The sequence below is a fragment of the Vanessa atalanta genome, chromosome 6 (assembly GCF_905147765.1).
Source record: "Vanessa atalanta chromosome 6, ilVanAtal1.2, whole genome shotgun sequence".
NCBI classification, from domain to species: domain Eukaryota; kingdom Metazoa; phylum Arthropoda; class Insecta; order Lepidoptera; family Nymphalidae; genus Vanessa; species Vanessa atalanta.
In genome coordinates, this window is record NC_061876.1 from 1,395,628 (window position 1) to 1,414,583 (window position 18,956).

An 18,956-nucleotide genomic window follows, 5' to 3' on the forward strand; every position below is an offset into this window, starting at 1 on the left:
AAATTTTAGTCATTTATAGTGATTCCAAAGTATCTGTTTTCATTGAACAACATAATAAACGACACCGAGAATGCTAAAATTTGAATATTTTATTGTGCTTTAATATATTTTAGTGCCCGTGCAAAATAAAAAGACGTTCGACGTTGACAAATAATAGGTTTATAAAAAATTTCAAGTACATATTGTAAGACTATAAATTATTTTATATAAAATATTTATAAATAATTATTAAAGGTTGTATAGCTTTTAGCTATTGAGTTATATTGAATCAGAGAATTATAAAAACGTAATGAATACTTTTTGGTTTGACATTTTTATAATAAATGTAGAAGAAGAATATTTTTGAATTTGACATGGGAATTGTTAATCTGGGTTGAAAAGCGGAAGATAATTGATGATTGTAACAAAAAATGGAAAAATAAATATTGTAAACCATATTAAATATTGTTAATTATTCGACGTTCCTATTTACTTGAAGCTGGGTCTTCAATATTAAGTAACACAAAGTTATATTGTTATTATTTCACCGGTAATTTAAACAGTGCCAAATTAGGTTGGTACATGTAATACCAAATATGTATGAAAGCATTTTGTAACAATAAATAAAATAATTATTCGGACAAATCCCTAAATGTGTCCGATTCAATTTTACGAGTACAATGGCGTGCATATCGCTTTTCCCGCCAACACCATTGTCTGCAAATGGCGACCGTTTACGGCTACGTTCCGAAACCATGTTTGTAAATCCACAAAGAATGTTTAAGACGTTTCAATGACACGGAATTTTGTTTTGCATAGGAAAAAGGCTGAAATGAATAAAAAAAACAAAAGAAACACATTGAAAGGGATAACGCTTTATCGGTAGACGAATTATAATTTCGGGTACAATGACGGTTTCATATTTTTTATCGAAATATACACTTTTGTTTCGTTATTTGGATCGATATGTAGACTCTAACAACAACCGGAGTCGAATTCAGTATCTATATACTCGTATATTGATTTTAAAAGAAAACATAAATGCCTATCAGTACCTGTATTATATATATTATGATTTTAAAAGACAACTTAAATACCAACTCAAAGTAAATAGATGTTAATTTCGTGTCTTTAAAAGCTTGTGGGATTTTAATACGGAATCGAATATCGCTTTGGGAAGCATTGATATATCATAAAATGAATTATATATTTTTATTATTAATATTTATAAAAACATAATAATTTATTCAACCTTTGTTAAAATATTACTAACACAAATTAATAGTCATAAATACAATATTTAGATAATAAAAATATTTAATTACGGCATAAAGCTAGCAACACTCAGTTTGAAATTCTGCTCTTATATATTGAGCTACAATTTACATCTGCATTACGATTCAACAAGCTGTACCAATGAATAGTAATGAAACAATTGACCCGACTTCACACCTAATCGAATTCATTGCTGTATAAAGTTGATGCTTGATATACATTTTCATACAAAGGAGTTACGTATGTTAAAGCGAAAAATTATATATTTTTAGGCTGTATAAACCAAATTTGAATTAATTGTATTAAAAAAAGAAAATGAGCGTATCATTCAGACGTAATATTTTTGTTACGGTAAAATTATTAGAACTGTCAGTTTATCATGAAACTGGACAGATTGTAAACTGTCGAAAAATTGTGAACGTAGCAATCAGTTAAATTGAAGTTTATAATATTTTAGTTTAATTTTTATTTTATAACTTACTACTTACAGTTTTACGGTGACGTATATAATAATTACATATAGGAGCTTAATAATAAAACGAAATAGTATTTTTAAATTCCTATGAGGCTATTCTTAGCAATCAAACGTCAACGTATCAGCTTACACGAAGTAGATTCTAAGGATTTATGCAAGTCGTGGTATCTATAATTCTGTTCCCCGAAAAGATCTCATCTTGCGGCTTTCGCCGCGTCGCATGTGTTGCTTTCATACGAATATCATATGGTAAGTTTTTTTTAACAAATACGTTTGTAACACAGATAATTAAAACAAAGTAAATTTTATGTAAAAAAAACATAGTAAGTAATGTATTTACCCCTTTAATAAAAATTAACCTTTTTACTCTGTGATAGATCTTTGTATAAGACCACCTGGGAAGGTGTGGTACCTTCAACTGATCACATATTCTACACGCAAATAGCAATACTTTGTGATGTATTCGGGTTTGAAAGATGTTTGAGCCAGTGTAACTACAAGTACAATGGACGTAACATCTTAGTTCCAAAAGCTGAAGTGCATTGGCGTAGTTTCAACCTGTCTTACTATCCGGTGGCCCATTTGCCCGTCTGCCTACCTAATGTTTTTTTACCTACGCGTAAAAAAAGCTTAAATCTATTTTAATGCTAATGGAAACAAAACGACAGCTTCAAACAAACAAAATTCATTCATTTTTTGCGCTCATAATAAATTTAATAATAGTCAAAAAAGGCTGATCACGTACGAATTACGATCCTTGTCATTTTTTTTTGGTGCGACACCTTTGATCGTATCATTATAAAATGTTACTTCTTCTGTTTAAATACATTAGAAATTAATGTTATTGTGTGTTGTAAAACAAGAATATAAATTATCTACTTAGTGCCAATTTAGACAGGAACTTTCTTGTATATGGTGTGAAGTTAGTTCTTGGTTAGCACGACAGCCAATTTCAAGGACTATCAAATAATAAAGCCAGCTATAAATATACTGCACAATTGTGTTCGCAAATAAAGGTACAGGTGGATTCTAACACTCCACATCAGACTACTCCTGCGTAATAAGAGAAATGATGACTATCCCAACCTGTCTTTGTTCCCAACACTCGTCATCAACAGCCAGTTAAAGTTTATTAAAATATACTAAAATTCTATTGAAACTTATGAATGAATAAAGTTACGTTGTTTGTATGTATTTAAGTTTTATTTTATTAATAATAACAGTATTATATCGTAGCGAAAATAAGATCATTTATTTTGTATACTACTTTTTAATAAATTTATTTTGAATTAAACATACGAAAAATAAGGAAATTAAAGCTTGTAATACTTATAAATCTAATTAAACGTTGAACGTAAAACCTTATCTTGAATTAGTTTACAAGTACGAGAGACAAATATATCAATCAGTAAGTCATTTATAAAGTAATAAAAATGAAACTTTACCAAACAGAGAAAGTCGTAAAACCGCCCGGACAATTCGCAATATAAACCACCTATTTTCGGAATAGAAATCGCCGGTCGTTTTACTATATTTTTTGCGCTTGCAACAATAAAAGTTTTTAATAATTCATAAGGGCGCGCGGCGCGGGCGCAGGCGGGCCGCGCATTCGCGTCACGTGCGACCAACGATGCGATCTCGATGATAATTCAACACGGTAAAAATAATGCTATTCCCACGATCGTAAAATCACGATGTTTTACACGTTAGACCTTTCGTGGGGATTCGATTCACGAAAATCTTTTCATCTAAACCAAAGACTAAAAAAATTAAATCGATTTCTTTAAATTGATAATAAAGCCGTTCTTTCGATTAAACGTCGTAAAATTATAACTTAAATCTGCGTAACGATCTAACATCATAGATTTTACCTTTTTTGTTATATCGACAAATCTCATATCATCGTCTAGCTGGTGTCGATGGTATCGATAACCGTGCCGCCTCTAAAAGGAGCGTTTAATCGAGATACTTGGTGCTGATATAACAGTTCAGCTATAATCACAACGAATATTATAAACACGAAAGTCATGTATATCAGTATGTTTGTGCTTTCACATTAACTGCTCAACAAATAATCATGATAATTTTGCATACATGTTTTCAAAGAAGGAAGAACCCCCTCCCACTGTAGCAGACGGGAATAAGTGCTACATAATAAGTTTATAAAAAAAAAAACAGTTTATAAGCGAACCTATAAATATATAAATATTGGACAACATCACATACATTACTCTGATCCCAATTTAAGAAGCTAATGCACTTGAGTTATGGAAAATCAGAAGTAACGACGGTACCACATTCACCCAGACCCAAGACAACATAGAAAACTAATGAACTTTTTCTACATCGACTCGGCCGGGAATCGGACCCGGGACCTCGAAGTGGCGTACCCATGAAAGGTGTACACACTACTCGACCACAGAGGTCGTTTACTATTATGACAGCATTTTTTTATAGATACTATGCTATTTAAAAAAACATTTACAAAAACTTAAACTTTACGAATTATCATCTCGAATCTTATACGGCAAGAATATATAATATATGCAAATCTGTACCAATACTGAATCTTTTACATTCGCATTACGAAACGTTTACAGAACGATGACAATTTCATTCTGGTCACCGCCTCGATTATGCGAGATTACTGTTATTACAATGCATTTAACTCACCTTTGAGACTGCCGCGGAAAAACCGGCTTGACACACGCCCGTCTTACGCTGCCCGTGGCTCGCTGGAAATTGTAAAATTAAATTAATAACAATTCACGAATACGTTTCGTGTATCGTCGATTAAAATCAGCAAGGCTTTTTACAGCTTAACGTTTTTACACGAAACAATTATTTATTTATCAAAATTAAAGTTGATTTTTGTTTCGTCAATCGATTTTCAATAATATTGTACAAATAACACGAGTACCTATTATATCTTATATTAAAATAAAGTGTTTAATAAATAAATTAATAATAATAAATTAATTATATTTCAAGTTTATTTTTATTTTATATATTTATGTTGCGTATAAATTTTTATTTTTAATATTATTGTATGTGTTGCAACTTGTGTGGGTTTGTGTGTGTAACCTATTTGCTATAGAATATATATACATATGATAGATTACTTAGCGTGTATAATACATACAGATGCAAGCATACACATTTACACACCATTATACACTTATACATACATGCTATACAAAACATACATAAATATTGTATCAGGCAGATACCGACGTATGATTAAAATGTTACGTTATGGTATTGGAAATGATACTTTTTTCAGTTCTGGTGCAACGTTGTAGTTGTAACGTTTGCGTGAAACGTTTCTGATGCACAATGATTTACAATGTAAAGTGTACTGCGCCTTAATTTTATTTTAGGTTATACATTCAGCAAAACCTTTCCTTATTTAATATTCTACAGACTATTTATGTTTGCTTATAATTTATTTTATTAATAATACATTATAAATATAATAATTGAACTGTTTTATTTTGTTTTTGTAGTTACAATATGATTTAATTGTGTGCTTCTAAATTTCAATGTGAAGTTATCACTTAAGATGATAGTGTAGTTAGACACTTAAACATTACGAATGCTTTAATGATTTCGGAAGACAAAGATTACCATTATGATAATAATCAATCGGTTATCTTATATCCCCCCTACAAGTGCATCATACATCGAACTGTCAACACTACTCCATACATACCTTCGTCCTGCGATCGGAACCCTAAACAGAGTACAAAAATCTAAAATCCATATTTTTCTTAAGCACAATACATACATTACATTCACTTGGTAATAGGGCTTTGAGCAATCCCATCAGATCACGTACCACCCATCACCATTATCATCGTATATTCAATCGCCAAAGAGATATAATTAGTATCGTTGTGTTCCGGCTTAAAGAGTGGGTGAGCTAGTGTAACAAAAAGTACAAGGGACATAACATCTTAAGCCAAAGGTTGGCGGCGTATTGGCGATGCAAGGATTGTTTAATAATTCTTAGAGCGCCAATATCTATGTAAGATGACCGCCTATCTATAAGGTGGCACAAAGGGCCTTCAATATTATATATGCACGTATAAAACTTTTAATTATAAATATTAATAATTAAATGAAAGTTCATAAATGTCCCTCAGCTAGACAAAAGCCGTTGTAAGGATAGACTTTAAACGTATTATAAAATGTAATAATAATAATTAACCATTGGAATATGACTGAAACTTATTTTTATTATAACATTTTGATGGTAGAGAATGTATTGTCTATATGATAAAAAATTAAATCGTCAATGTGTAGGCAGCCTTATCATAAATCAAAGTCGCGTCGCCGCGAGCGAACGTCACGCTAATTTTCCCTCTCAATCCGCCATTACCGGAGGAAGTGACGGGAAGTTTGGCGCGCTTTTACCGCAAACATAATGCGTATCAAAACTATTGACGTTCCATTGGCTTTTTTTTAATGTAGGTAAACCATTTTATAGTTAGACGCAGGAATAAGATTTAAGTCCTAATCTATGTTAGAAAGAAAAAATCAAAACAAAATGGACTCGTAGGAATAGTAGCAGTTAAATGTTTCAAAATGTAAAACTTAGGTATATAATTTAATTGAGATATGGATTAACTTCTTCATATTTATCTCGTAAATGAATAATACTTACAGTTTCGACAGGGCGAAAATTCATTGACGTCCACTGCATCTGAGGACTTGGCTACGAAGCAGGAGCCTACCGGGTCGCGTTGGTTAACCTTAGCTGTCACGTAGGAGACATAGCGAGGGGCGCAGGCCTGAAACAAACAAATTGACAACATTAACTATTTGTATTGAATTGTAAATATAGCTGCAATCAACGAACTTTTCAACTAAGCATACATATGATTTTCGACTTTAGTTTTAGTATTACAAGAATTTCTCTCCAAATAACGTGATCTTATTTAATATTAGATATGATGATGTTTGTAGATTATACAATTCCCAATATTGACGACGTTTTTGGTAATTGCCCTGTTGCTTGCGGTCGTATCTTAGTTGAATTAGCGTTTTCTATAATATAAACTCTTCAATTTAATAATATTAATACTTAATAAAATATACAATACATAAATATATTTCTATTACTAAAATACGTTACGGTTATTCCTTTCCAATGATGTTTTATATCAATCAAAATGACATAAATAAACGAAAGAGACTATTTATATAAATATATCATTCAATTTCAAATTCATTCATTAAAGAAAAATGGTTACAATATACGTAAAATGAAATTAAACGAAAGGCTGATGAACTTTACTCAGAATTGTAATACCACAATGTTTCATAATGTCAACTATGTTTTACGATCATAACATCCTTCATAAGCTAGTTCACGGATTCCTGAAAGAACACGCCCCGAAGACCAAATATAGAAACCTTTACGGATTTAACATTAAAAGTTTCAAGCTTAACACTTTGACGACACAAAGTTATCCCTTTAATAGGGCTGCCAATAACAAAATGTCAATTTAAAGACTATAGTAAACTAAGTTGTCATTTATATATATAATAAAATATAAATATATTTATTGTGTGAGGTAAGGAAGACTTTTTTCTAAACGACACAAATATATTTATACATGACTTGACAACCCTACGGACCCTCTATCAAATCGAATAAAAACAGACCCATCTGCGCTTGCATCGTGTTGAAGTTAATAACAAACAAACAAACTAATAACACTCGCGTGCAGTTATATAAAACAGAGACATCTGGCGGAAATATAATCTTTATACATTTAAATAGTTTTTCTAAGAATTATTTCATTTTCTAAATAACTATTATTATTTTTATAATTATCTGTATTTTAGGTAGATAAACCGACGCGAGTGCGTTACTAACAGTAGTGTTGTGTGTGTTCATGATCATCAGACTGACAGAATCATCTCCTCGGACTATTAGAATCTAAGGAACTACATGTTCAACTGAAATTTTTTTTAGATAAACTATTTATCGAATATTTTTATTATAATATTACAAAGAGATAAAAAAGCTTTGATTTTTGGGATTAATCTCCGGAACCAATACTAAAAAAAAAAAAACTACCGGTAGAAAGTTACATTATTGCTGCTATCGGGCAAATATGATATAAATTATATTTATGTCATATTTTCTTTAATTATAAATCGCACTCATGCGAAGCCGAGGCGAGTCGCTAGTAGTATATAACTTCAATATACATACCCAAAACACGTATAATCCACGTGCTGAAACCTGCTTGTGTCGGGTAAAGTTTATAACCAACCTACCGTAGACCAGCGTGGTGGAAAAAACTACAAACCTCCATAATAGAATAGGAAACTTTACCGAGCAGTGAAACATTTGTGGGCTATAGTTTACGGAACCATTTCGAACTAATTTAGGAGCTATAATGGTGAGTGTGGTACTCGTTTGATTTTAATGGGATATTGATCACCAGTCGTTAAGCTCCGATAAATAAACGTACGTTTATAGATGTTCTCATCACAACCATATCAAATAATGTAGCACGTAATACCAAAAAACTGTCATACAGCAATGGTGTCCTGCTGTTCCGTTTAAAGATTGAGTGGGCCAGTGTAATTACAACCAAACGAGAGATTGCATCTTAAATCCTTTGAGTATCACGGCATTAGGTGGACCAATAACCATCACGCGGTTGATTTAAAGGTTAGTATAGAGCCACTTATAGATATGGATTTATTTTACACTTAATATATCGAACTAATTAAATTTATTTTAATTCAATTTTTAAATATAAACGTTGTTTATTTTAATATGTAAGGAAAATTTAACTTCGAAACAAAAATTAGTGTACCCAAGATACCTCCCTTTTTATTTTTCTTAATCTTCTCATTCAATGAATAACATTTCCAATGAATCATGCAAGTTTTAAAATTAACAACAACAGCTACATACTCGTAAAGTACTCGTTAACTTAACGTGAAGCCTAAATCTTAAGAGTCCATTGTCCAGCAAGGTTATTGACTTGACTCCTTTATTTTTCAAATCAGCTGATATTCGTCCGCCATTTTGTTGGAATTCGTTAAGTGAATCACACACTTCGTCATATCTGAGTCAGCGCGACGAATGAGGAGGCTCAGGTTGACTTGTGTTAGATTTCACGCGCTTTCTTTTTATTATTTGCTTACTTTGTTTTCGCTGATTTATATATATATTCAAATATTACAATTAGAAAGTCACTGTGTCTGTTACTCTTGCACAGGTAAACGATTAAACCGATTTTGATGAGATTTGGTGTAAAGCTTGAGTTCCAACGCAGAACAAAGGCTACTTTTATTTTAATTTACCCATTCAATATACAATTTTTTCAAATTTAAAGTTGATCCAATATAATTACAGCCACAAGACACATAACGTCTAAGATTTCGTAGTTTATCATTGTTTATGGTCGAAGGTGACCACTTAACAAACGGTCCAACGTCTAGAAAATTGAAAGTCACACATTCGATCCTGTCTTATCGAACTTTTGTTATTTCCAATCCAGTCACGAGAAGAAATCAATAATTGCAATTTGTATTGAATATACTTATACATAAATTATGGACGCGGCTTCGTCCACGTAGAAGGGAAGGTGAAAATAACCGAAGTGCTACAGATTGTAATCTATCTCTGTGCCAAATTTAAGTCCAATGCGTTCTGACGTAATTGAGTAACAAACATCTATTCATCAAAACTTTCCCGTTTATAATATTAGTAAGATTGTGTATCGTGACTAAACCTTCATGAATACAATCGTAATGCTTGGAAGAGTACGTTCTGAACATCCTTATCATGAGGGATGGCAGTACACACAGTTTAAGAAATCCGTGCTGGTGACCCAAAGAATCGGACACTAAAACCTATATGAAAGTAAATCAATTACAATAAGATAAATCTAAATAGACTATATGTAACGATTCAACGTCCATTAATCTGGTTGTAGATCACAAATGGAACACATACCGTTTGGTTTCCAAACGCAAGCACGACCTATATAGTTCACGAGAATAGCGCTATAATGTTGAAAAAGTAGGCTAATGTTACGTTACAGGGAGTAACGGCTATATATACAAAATAAAACAGTCTCAACACAAATTGCCAATGGAATGACACGTTAAAACGAATTCATTATCATGATGTTATTTATTCCATCAGGCAATTTTGAATCGTTGTACGAAAATTGAAAGTCAAATAAAAAAATATACGCATTTATAATTTACAACAATCAACAATTGACACACACAAGATTGACAAAATGTTGGCCTTTTAGTTGCTGGTGGGGCTTCGTGCAAGCCCTGGGTAGGTACCACCAACTCACCACATATTCTACCGCCAAGGAATACTTAGTATTGTTGTGTTTCGGTTTGAAGGTTGACGGAGTCAGTGTACATGCACAAGAGACATACCATCTTAGTTTCCAAAGTTGGAAGCGCATTGGCGATGTAAGGTAAGTTAACATTTCTTACTGTGCTTATGTCTATGGGAGGTGGTGACCGGTTACGTACCTGCTGACGGTAGCCTATCCTCATATCTATTTATAAATTACAAAAAACTAACGTAATATACATGTTTATTGGTAAATCGACGTATTCCCGTTAGGAGTTGATACGGGTGATTATTTACGATAATTTTAACCCCCATATCCATTTGACTACCTCCGTGGTCGAGTAGTGTGTACACTGGTTTTCGTGGGTACGCCACTTCGGGGTCCCGGGTTCGATTCCTTCCGAGTCGATGTAGAAATGTTCATTAGTTTTCTATGTTGTCTTGGGTCTGGGTGTATGTGGTACCGTCGTTACTTCTGATTTTCCACAACATAAGTGCTTTAGCTACTTAAATTGGGATCAGAGTAATGTATGTGATGTTGTCCAATATTTATTTATTTATTATATGTATTATGCAAAAGTGAACAATTTTTCAGTTGTTACTTTTTGATTTGTCTAATACACAATACTACTATGTCTACGGGGTATGTCAGATAGTTGCAATATAATATCCGAAATACATATAAATATATGACCTATTTAACACAATACAATAGTTGTCTGTCGGTAGGAGATTTATAAATCACAAACAATGCCTCCTTCAAGTCTCGGCAGTGTTATTTGAGCGCTGTTCCTCGCGATGTCATAATCTTTACGACATACATTTGCTATTGTTGGTTTTGAAATTCCAATGACTTTAATTCACGTAAGTGGCGTTCACACTGTGGGACATAAATTCTGCATAACTCATACGTTATTTGTTTGGATTTCTGTCTTCTGTACTTTACTTTATTCTTCTCAGTGTGTATTATATTATTTTGCTGCATTTGACTAGCGAGTTTAATTGCTTAACAGTTTTACATGATTTAAAACAAACTACGTTTAACCGCATCTCATACGCGTAGCATACCCTCCTTTTGCAGTGGAGCTGCGCGGTAGGATACACTCTGCTTAGTTCTTTTCATAACAATGCCCAATTTACAGGCCATTAATCCTTACTATTCATGTAAACTTTTGTTTTTTTATATGTAGGTGGACTGGCATATTACCTGATGGTATGTGGTCACTAACGTCCACAGAAATTATTATTATTATTATAAATATATTATTATTAAGATGTTATGAGTTGTTGTTACACTGACTCATACACTCTTTAAACCGGAACACAACTGTACTAAGTATGGCTGTTTGTCGGTAGAATATCTGGTGAGAGGGTGGTACCTACCCAGACGGGCCGCCTCAAAGTAAATTTTGAATTTGTGAGCGCATCTTATATAACATTTTATCCAGTCTGTAAACAAAGGGTCGCCGGTCTACGGAGGACACTATGGGTACACTTTTCCGTCGGCTCTATCACACCATTGTTTACTTATAAACGTAAATTCAATGTTGTAATCACATTAACATTAAATTCCACTCGGAATATCGTGTAAAAACGGCGGCGCATGCGCAGCTAATCGATTTTCGGTGTTGCCACTCACTGTTATAGTTTTATTGTATTTAATCGTTCAATTTAGACAAATTACTGGTAACGTGAAGCAATTATCAGAAATTGTCGTTCGATAAAAATCTACGAATAAGATAATTGACAAACACGTTTCGGGTTTTATCAACGTTTAGTAAACACTAAAGTAAGTACTTTTCATCAAAACATATAACGTTTTTAGCTACATCTAAAGCAGCTGGGTTTTCGAGTAATATTATATTATTTAATTGATAATTATATTTGGATTCCAGACTTATATGTCAAAAAACTCAAAGAGTTAGACGGTCGATATCTTATTTGCTAAGAAACGATAAGTATAAAACGATTTCGCTTAAAATGGCAACACTGTGCTGATTATTTTTACTTCATATAACGGCAATACCGCTATCCTCAGAGAGCTGTTAATTTTCGAGAATCTGGCGTAACGCTATTTAGGAGCAGAGAAAAAGCGATGGCTCGCCAGTAACTTTCTTTATAAGGACTTCATAGCTCTGAATGAGCACAATCCAACAAGGAACAGTGGGCTAGACTAGAATATAGAAAGGAAAAAATGTGACCGTAGTTCAACCTACTTAAATTCAAGACCATATAATTGTTAATAATCCGTAATACAATTGTTAGAAATGAATCTACTATTTATATATTAACTATACAAGAGGAGACATTAATAATTAAAAAATAAGATCTCTCGCTCACTGGCAGTTTTACGTTGGAGCATTTTCCACCAAAAAATACGCGAATTTGTAAGTTTAATTGTACAATTCTCGGTACTGTAAATGTCAAACGAGAGGCAAGAGGTGCAGACGTTTGGTATACTTTCGTTATGAATACGTTAAATTATGTAAAACATATCAAATATTATTTTAGATATACTTTATATATATATAAATCCATTTTCAAGAATAAACAAAATTATACTAATAATAAAAATAACATTAATACTTATTATATTGTCCTGGATTTAATGTCGGTTAAAATTAAAATTCTGTTGCTAGATTAGATAAAACCTGTAAAAATACCTTACAGCTAAACTTAGACATTCAAGCTTAAACAAATCCTATCAAAGAAATAACTGAAATATCTATCCTAAGGTACGTTCCACGATTAGATGAATGCCCAAAAAGTGATACATAACTTGGATTAAAATGATTAAAGTCAGCTTAATCTATTTAATACTTAGCGCAATTGATACTGTAAGTGAACTTAACTGCGAAACTATACAACTTTTTCCTTCATTCACCGCTAAGTTCTAATTGCGCACGAGTACCACCGTTATCATTGAGGGTTAGCAGGAAGAACTTAAAAGGGAAACTCGACGTCTAGTTTTTAATACCGAAGTCTATTTAGTTCGATGAGAGTGGTACCGTTCTGTACAGTTATGACAGACCACGCTTAATATGGCGCTGGATTTTAAATAGTAAGTAGGACACATCGACTAATACGTGACATGCCGTTAAAGGGTCTCGAGTTGTGCTAAATTGCGTCTAGATCGATCTATAGTGTTCTCATACACTTCCTTTAATAATCTTTCGTAAGATGAAGATATAGATATATAATAGTATTATTTGTAAGCAGTTATTATTTTTCGTTTAACGAACATACCTAGTTACTAATGAAATTGAAAATTACAAAGTGATACAATATTTGTAACCTCCATACTAAATTTCCATAAACAGTCGTTAAGTACGTTTCAAATGTCCAATCTGAAACTCCATAATATACACGCCGAAGTCATTATATTATTTATTGATTTATATAAATATATAACACTTAAAACAACCAATAAGACATACATTGTATATACTTAATACTAACTATATACTTAAACCATACTTTAATCACATCATTAAATATAAAAACATATAGGTATTGTGTATACACATCTATATATATACCTACTAATATTATGTAGGCGAAAGTAACTATGCCTGTCTGTCTGTGGGTCTTCGCGTCCAAACTACTGAACTAAATTAGATTTTCATCTAAGATACCAAACAAGCTTAAACTCCAATAAAGAACATAGACTATTTTATTCCAAATATCTGAGGACCAACCCCCAAACTAACGAAGCCTGGGCGACAACTAGTACAACATAAAAGTACTAACATATAATTATTACCTAAGTAATAATACGACTAGTAATCAATCAACGGGCGCCAGGATGGTATAAATAATGAATAAATACGTTACAAAGTGTACCGTTATCTCGCTGAGAGGAAATTAGCTGCCCAAAGGTCATCTTTATCGGATACTCCGGCGTTGCTCCGGCATCTATCATCTTTCATTGCCATTTCTACCTCCGGGGTTGAACACTTACGGCCGTCGATTCATACTGCACGGTAATAAAGCTATTGTTTATTGTGTTCCAACATAATACTGTTTTGTGTAATATTATGAATTTAAAAACTATTTATACCGTTTATTTTTGCTACACATACGAATACATTACAACGATACATAAGTACACTGTACACAAGAAAATAATTAAATTCAAGGAATACAGTGTAGGTAGCAAGGGGTTCATCTTAGTAAATAATATGAATATTGTACATAAGTATGAATATTGTATATAGCAAAGGATTTCAACTGTCCTACCTGGATAAAAGTAAGATTTTTTTTTTTATGTTCGATTTTTCAATCTAAAACTGTACTGTGAAGCCGGGACGTGTAGCTAGTCCTTATAAACAACAGCAAAAACACCGAATTACATGTTTTAAACTTAATGAATGACGTAATTGCGGACATATTTTTATTTCCTATTTAACACGCTCTGGTAATTAATTTGAAAATCCTTTGAAGTTAATTACTTACATTGTATAAAGAATTCCTGTGTATCATTTTAACTTTTATAAGAGCATCTTTTTTTTACTATCCATGTTTGAAATCGCCATTATATGGCTCTGCGCGTATATTATCTGGCTCTTATATTATATGCTATACATACACCGTTATAGTTCAACCCATCACAAGAACATTCGACCAAAGATAATGTTGCAGGGCAAATCGCATTGTTTAATAGTTAACAAACAAAAGAAGTATAACAACGTGTACAAGCCGTTTTAGTATCACGTTTTCACAGTACAAGTATTCTAGGACGTTTATCTCCTCGAGCATGAATAGATTGCTAAATAGCTAATTATAGTAGGTAATGCATAGGATAATGTATTAATATTTTCGCGCCCGATCCCGCCTCCTTTCGTTACATGCTATCTACGACGCATGCGCCGACCCGTGGAAAGGGCGCGGCGCGTACGCGTGCGCACAATGAACTTATGTGAGAAAATGAACATGGAATACAAGATTTTTAGTCATTCTATGATAGAGAACAGATAAGTTACGTGATAAATTACTTTATAGTAATTATGACGCCGAAATTCGCCCTCTGGTCAATATAGACCTAATAAATTAGAGTAAGATTGGATAATTTGAAGAAAACAGACATTTTTGTAAGTTTCGCACATTTTGTTTCTTCATAGTTGCATAGTAATCATAGACATACTTTCATATCTTTAATTTTTTTTAATTATATTAAACCTCGTCAATAGATACCAAAAAAAAAAAAATAAAAACATTTGAAAAACAGAGGATAATTTGGTTCTAAGCTATTACGTCTTTGCCTATTTATTTATAGACAATATAGAGTGATTGAGTATGTTATATATTATTAATTATCTTTACGTATTTAAATAGACTTATTAGAATATATTTTTAAGTGAGTGTGTATTTATTTCGTATGAGAGCAAAGTCTCACTTTACATTGATTACAACATTAAGCTCGAGTCACATATTTAAGTTACCACTCCCCATTATATTGTCAGAGCGGACGTATACAGGGGAGCACAATTTGTCCGCACTGCCTTAACGCGTCTTAAGAAAGCACTCCATTTTATTCTTCAGTCTATATGGACCTCCATTCAACGGTCCCATATAAATGGTATCACCGATTGTACCGTTCAGACCAAATTTAGACTAGCTGTCTAGACAAATAACCTGGACTTTATGTACGAAAATGTTTACTTGTTTATTTTAAGGAGTGTGTTAAATTTAAGCTTGTTGTATTTATATGATTAATATACTAGTTGTCGCTTGGGAATTCGCTCGCGTTTTAGAGGTTGGAATTCAGGTGTTAAAAAAGTTGCCTTCTTAGGAATTTCATCGAATACGGTTCAGTAGTTTGACAGTGAAAGAGTAACAGACGGACAAAGATACTTTCGCAATAGTATAGATGTATACAATTATAACATATGTAAATACTGTATTGTATCACAAGACAATTTGTTTTGTCCCCTGATTGAACAAACTCAAAGTAAAATTGCGAAAGCTCAGACAAAAAAAAATCTTAGTAACTTTTAAACCCTAAAATAATATTTTTGAAAATGAATTTATAGGTACATTTTATTGATTTAAAAACAATATGATTACTCACTTTGTAATTATTTTCTTAGGTCTCATTCCCGGTGAAACGGACACCACAAAATAATTTTAAAAATTACCGTTAAAAAACATATGTTTATTTTTTTCCTAAGTAGTTACGGAATTAATAATATATTATCTGTATAGCTTTAAAGCAAAATTACGTCAAGATATTTAATTATAGCTATCTCAACGTATCCAGGCTATCTGCTTAACCCTGAGCAAACAATAACTTATTGTATCTCGAATTATTTTACTGCGATACTGGCGCCAAAGGATTATTCGTATTGAGAGAGTGTAGTCTTCAATGATTTATAGATGTTAATAAAGTACCTATTGTGTATTAAGTGTTGAGCCTGTCTTCGTCTGTCTTCTTCGTCAATGGGGAATTAATTTTTTTTTTTTTAAAGCAACAATATTTATTATTAAATTTTTTTATCCGATACACAACGTTCATATTATGAAAGTCGACTTAACGTATTGATATGATGTGTTATGTATTTTATAAAATAGAATTATTATAGTAGCTGGAGGGTTTGTATGGTAAAACGATAATTTCCGAAAGTATAATTCGATTTGATAAGTTATTTTTGCGTTAGGCTTACGCTATAGGCGTACATTTTACGCCGCGACCGTAACGCGGTTTACCTTAAACGTCACCCAATATCGCGAACCGTGTTAAACAAATGTGTTTATTTATTTATTGAACATATGTGTATATACTATAAAAGACACACCTAATGCTAAATACATTGTCTAATGATTAAACCAAAAATAATTAGCCCCTGCATATAAATATATATTGAAATCCACGAGATATAAATGTTATATAAAAATAAATATGAATTTGTTTTTTATTAATTAAAATAAAATAATATATTTTAAATATGTTATGAACAGACGAAACTTAATCGTAATTACTATATATAGAGACTAACTGTTTGTTGCGGCATCGGTATAGAATATTTATTACTTCGGAATAAGGATATGAATCAATTGCAGTCTACCACTAAATAATCATTTAGTAATCTTGGAAATTGCATCAAAAATACAACTGAAATCAATAAATACTTTTAATCGATATATTGGTAAAAATAATTTAATATATGGTCCGCATGGACCACATCCACGTTAATCGATCCACGTATAAACTTAAAAATAAAACTAATTAATAGACAATACTCAAACCACGTTCAAGTTCTTTATTCGATTGTATTTTTTTTAAGATTGTTACCTCAGAGCTCCGTCATTTATAAACTGATTTTTCTCTCAACCCTTCCCAGCTTGTTCCCGTTTAAATTTGAAGAAAGAATACTTTACCTAAGGATACAAGACAACATACAAGAGATCAAATTTCTTATGAGCCCAAAATTCATTTATAATTTATTTTCACAGAGTATTATTTGAACTCGCTGTCTATTTTATTATAATTTTATATACGCGTTGAATACAATGATATTAAAGAGTTCTCGTCATACACAGAATCAACCAGTCGAATATTTTATTACAATGATTGTGTGGAGGACGCTCAGTCCATTCTGAAATAAAGTTTGCATTTTACTTTTGCATCATGTCATTCATCAACACAAGCATCTATAGGTAATGAGTCTTATTGATCGATACACGTATTGTTCTTTTGTTACGCACAGACGCACAATAGAATTATTCGCATTAGCTACGTTGATGATAAATCGACGGCTAGACGTGAAATGACGGGGGATATAACTATATTTAATATATCACCGGTTCTTGTTTAAAGTGTGAATATAATAGGAATATACAACGAACATACTTAGAGTTATTAGTGAAATCGAGACGAATTTTATTTTTTTATACTCTTTTAAATTTTATGCTATATGAATAAATCAAATACAAATATATTATATGTTGAAAGTCACTTGTGGTTAGAACGCGTAATTAATTTCAACGAAATACTGCCACATATGGTGCACCGTGATGGAATATGCTCCTCAATGGGAGAGGAGGCCTTAGCCCAGCAGTGGGAAATATACAGGTAACTACTTACTATACTTTATTATTATTTGGTGGAAGGTTTTTGTAAGTCTGGGAAGGTAGCAGTCAGTTATCATATAATGTATCGCCACGAATAAATACTTAGTATTGTTGAGTTACAGTTTGAAAGGTGAGTGAGCCAGTGTAATTACAGGCACAAGGGACATAACATTTTCACACGCGATTAGTGGGACATGTACTGGTTTAAATTTCAAACGGCGCCATAGTTTATGGATTGTCGTCTTACCATAAGGTGGCACATATGCTTATGTGCCGTAGAAACCTATATTATTCGTAAATTATATAGAGTATAAATCTTATTAAAATCATATTATTCGATAGAAGGGACGATATTTATAATATAATATCGAAAATTATCATGATTGTATTATCATTAAACATTACAAATAAATCTCAATATTAAATTAAATAACTTCTTCTTAACGGTTAACTTTTTCTTGTTTATTCTTTTATTCATCAATCTCATTAACATTCAACCGGAACGAATGCTTTAAAGGGCTTTAATTAAATAATGAATATAACAGAATGCTTACTAATGAAAGAGGCCAAAATCACCGCAGGCTGATTGATTTTTTCTAAAAACGCTAACGCTAAACGCTCATTGAGTTGGATATTTTTAGAAATGGCATCAAAAAAAAATCTAACTCTTGAATAAAAACTGAAAATAGATTAAATTCAATTAAATCTATGTCAATAAAATTATTATTTGCCCATCGAGTGAGATAAATGATCATTAGTCTCTTTTCTTTAAATTAGTATTACAGAAAAAAATGGTAAACCATAAAT

General features: G+C 32.0%; 1 protein-coding gene across 5 annotated transcripts in view; it reads right to left on the minus strand.

The window, feature by feature from the left end:
• Positions 1-18,956, minus strand: part of LOC125064952 (integrin alpha-PS2) — a 101,233-nt gene that overhangs the window by 14,526 nt on the left and 67,751 nt on the right. For 3 of the 5 annotated variants that reach the window (XM_047672282.1, XM_047672280.1, XM_047672284.1), the window contains exons 4-6: positions 6,396-6,522; positions 5,442-5,462; positions 4,403-4,464 (exon numbers count right to left, since the gene is read on the minus strand). In XM_047672282.1, the coding sequence (XP_047528238.1) occupies positions 4,403-4,464; positions 5,442-5,462; positions 6,396-6,522 (210 nt within the window). The remainder of the gene's footprint in view (positions 1-4,402; positions 4,465-5,441; positions 5,463-6,395; positions 6,523-18,956) is intronic. The other 2 variants (XM_047672283.1, XM_047672281.1) reach the window with 1 other exon arrangement.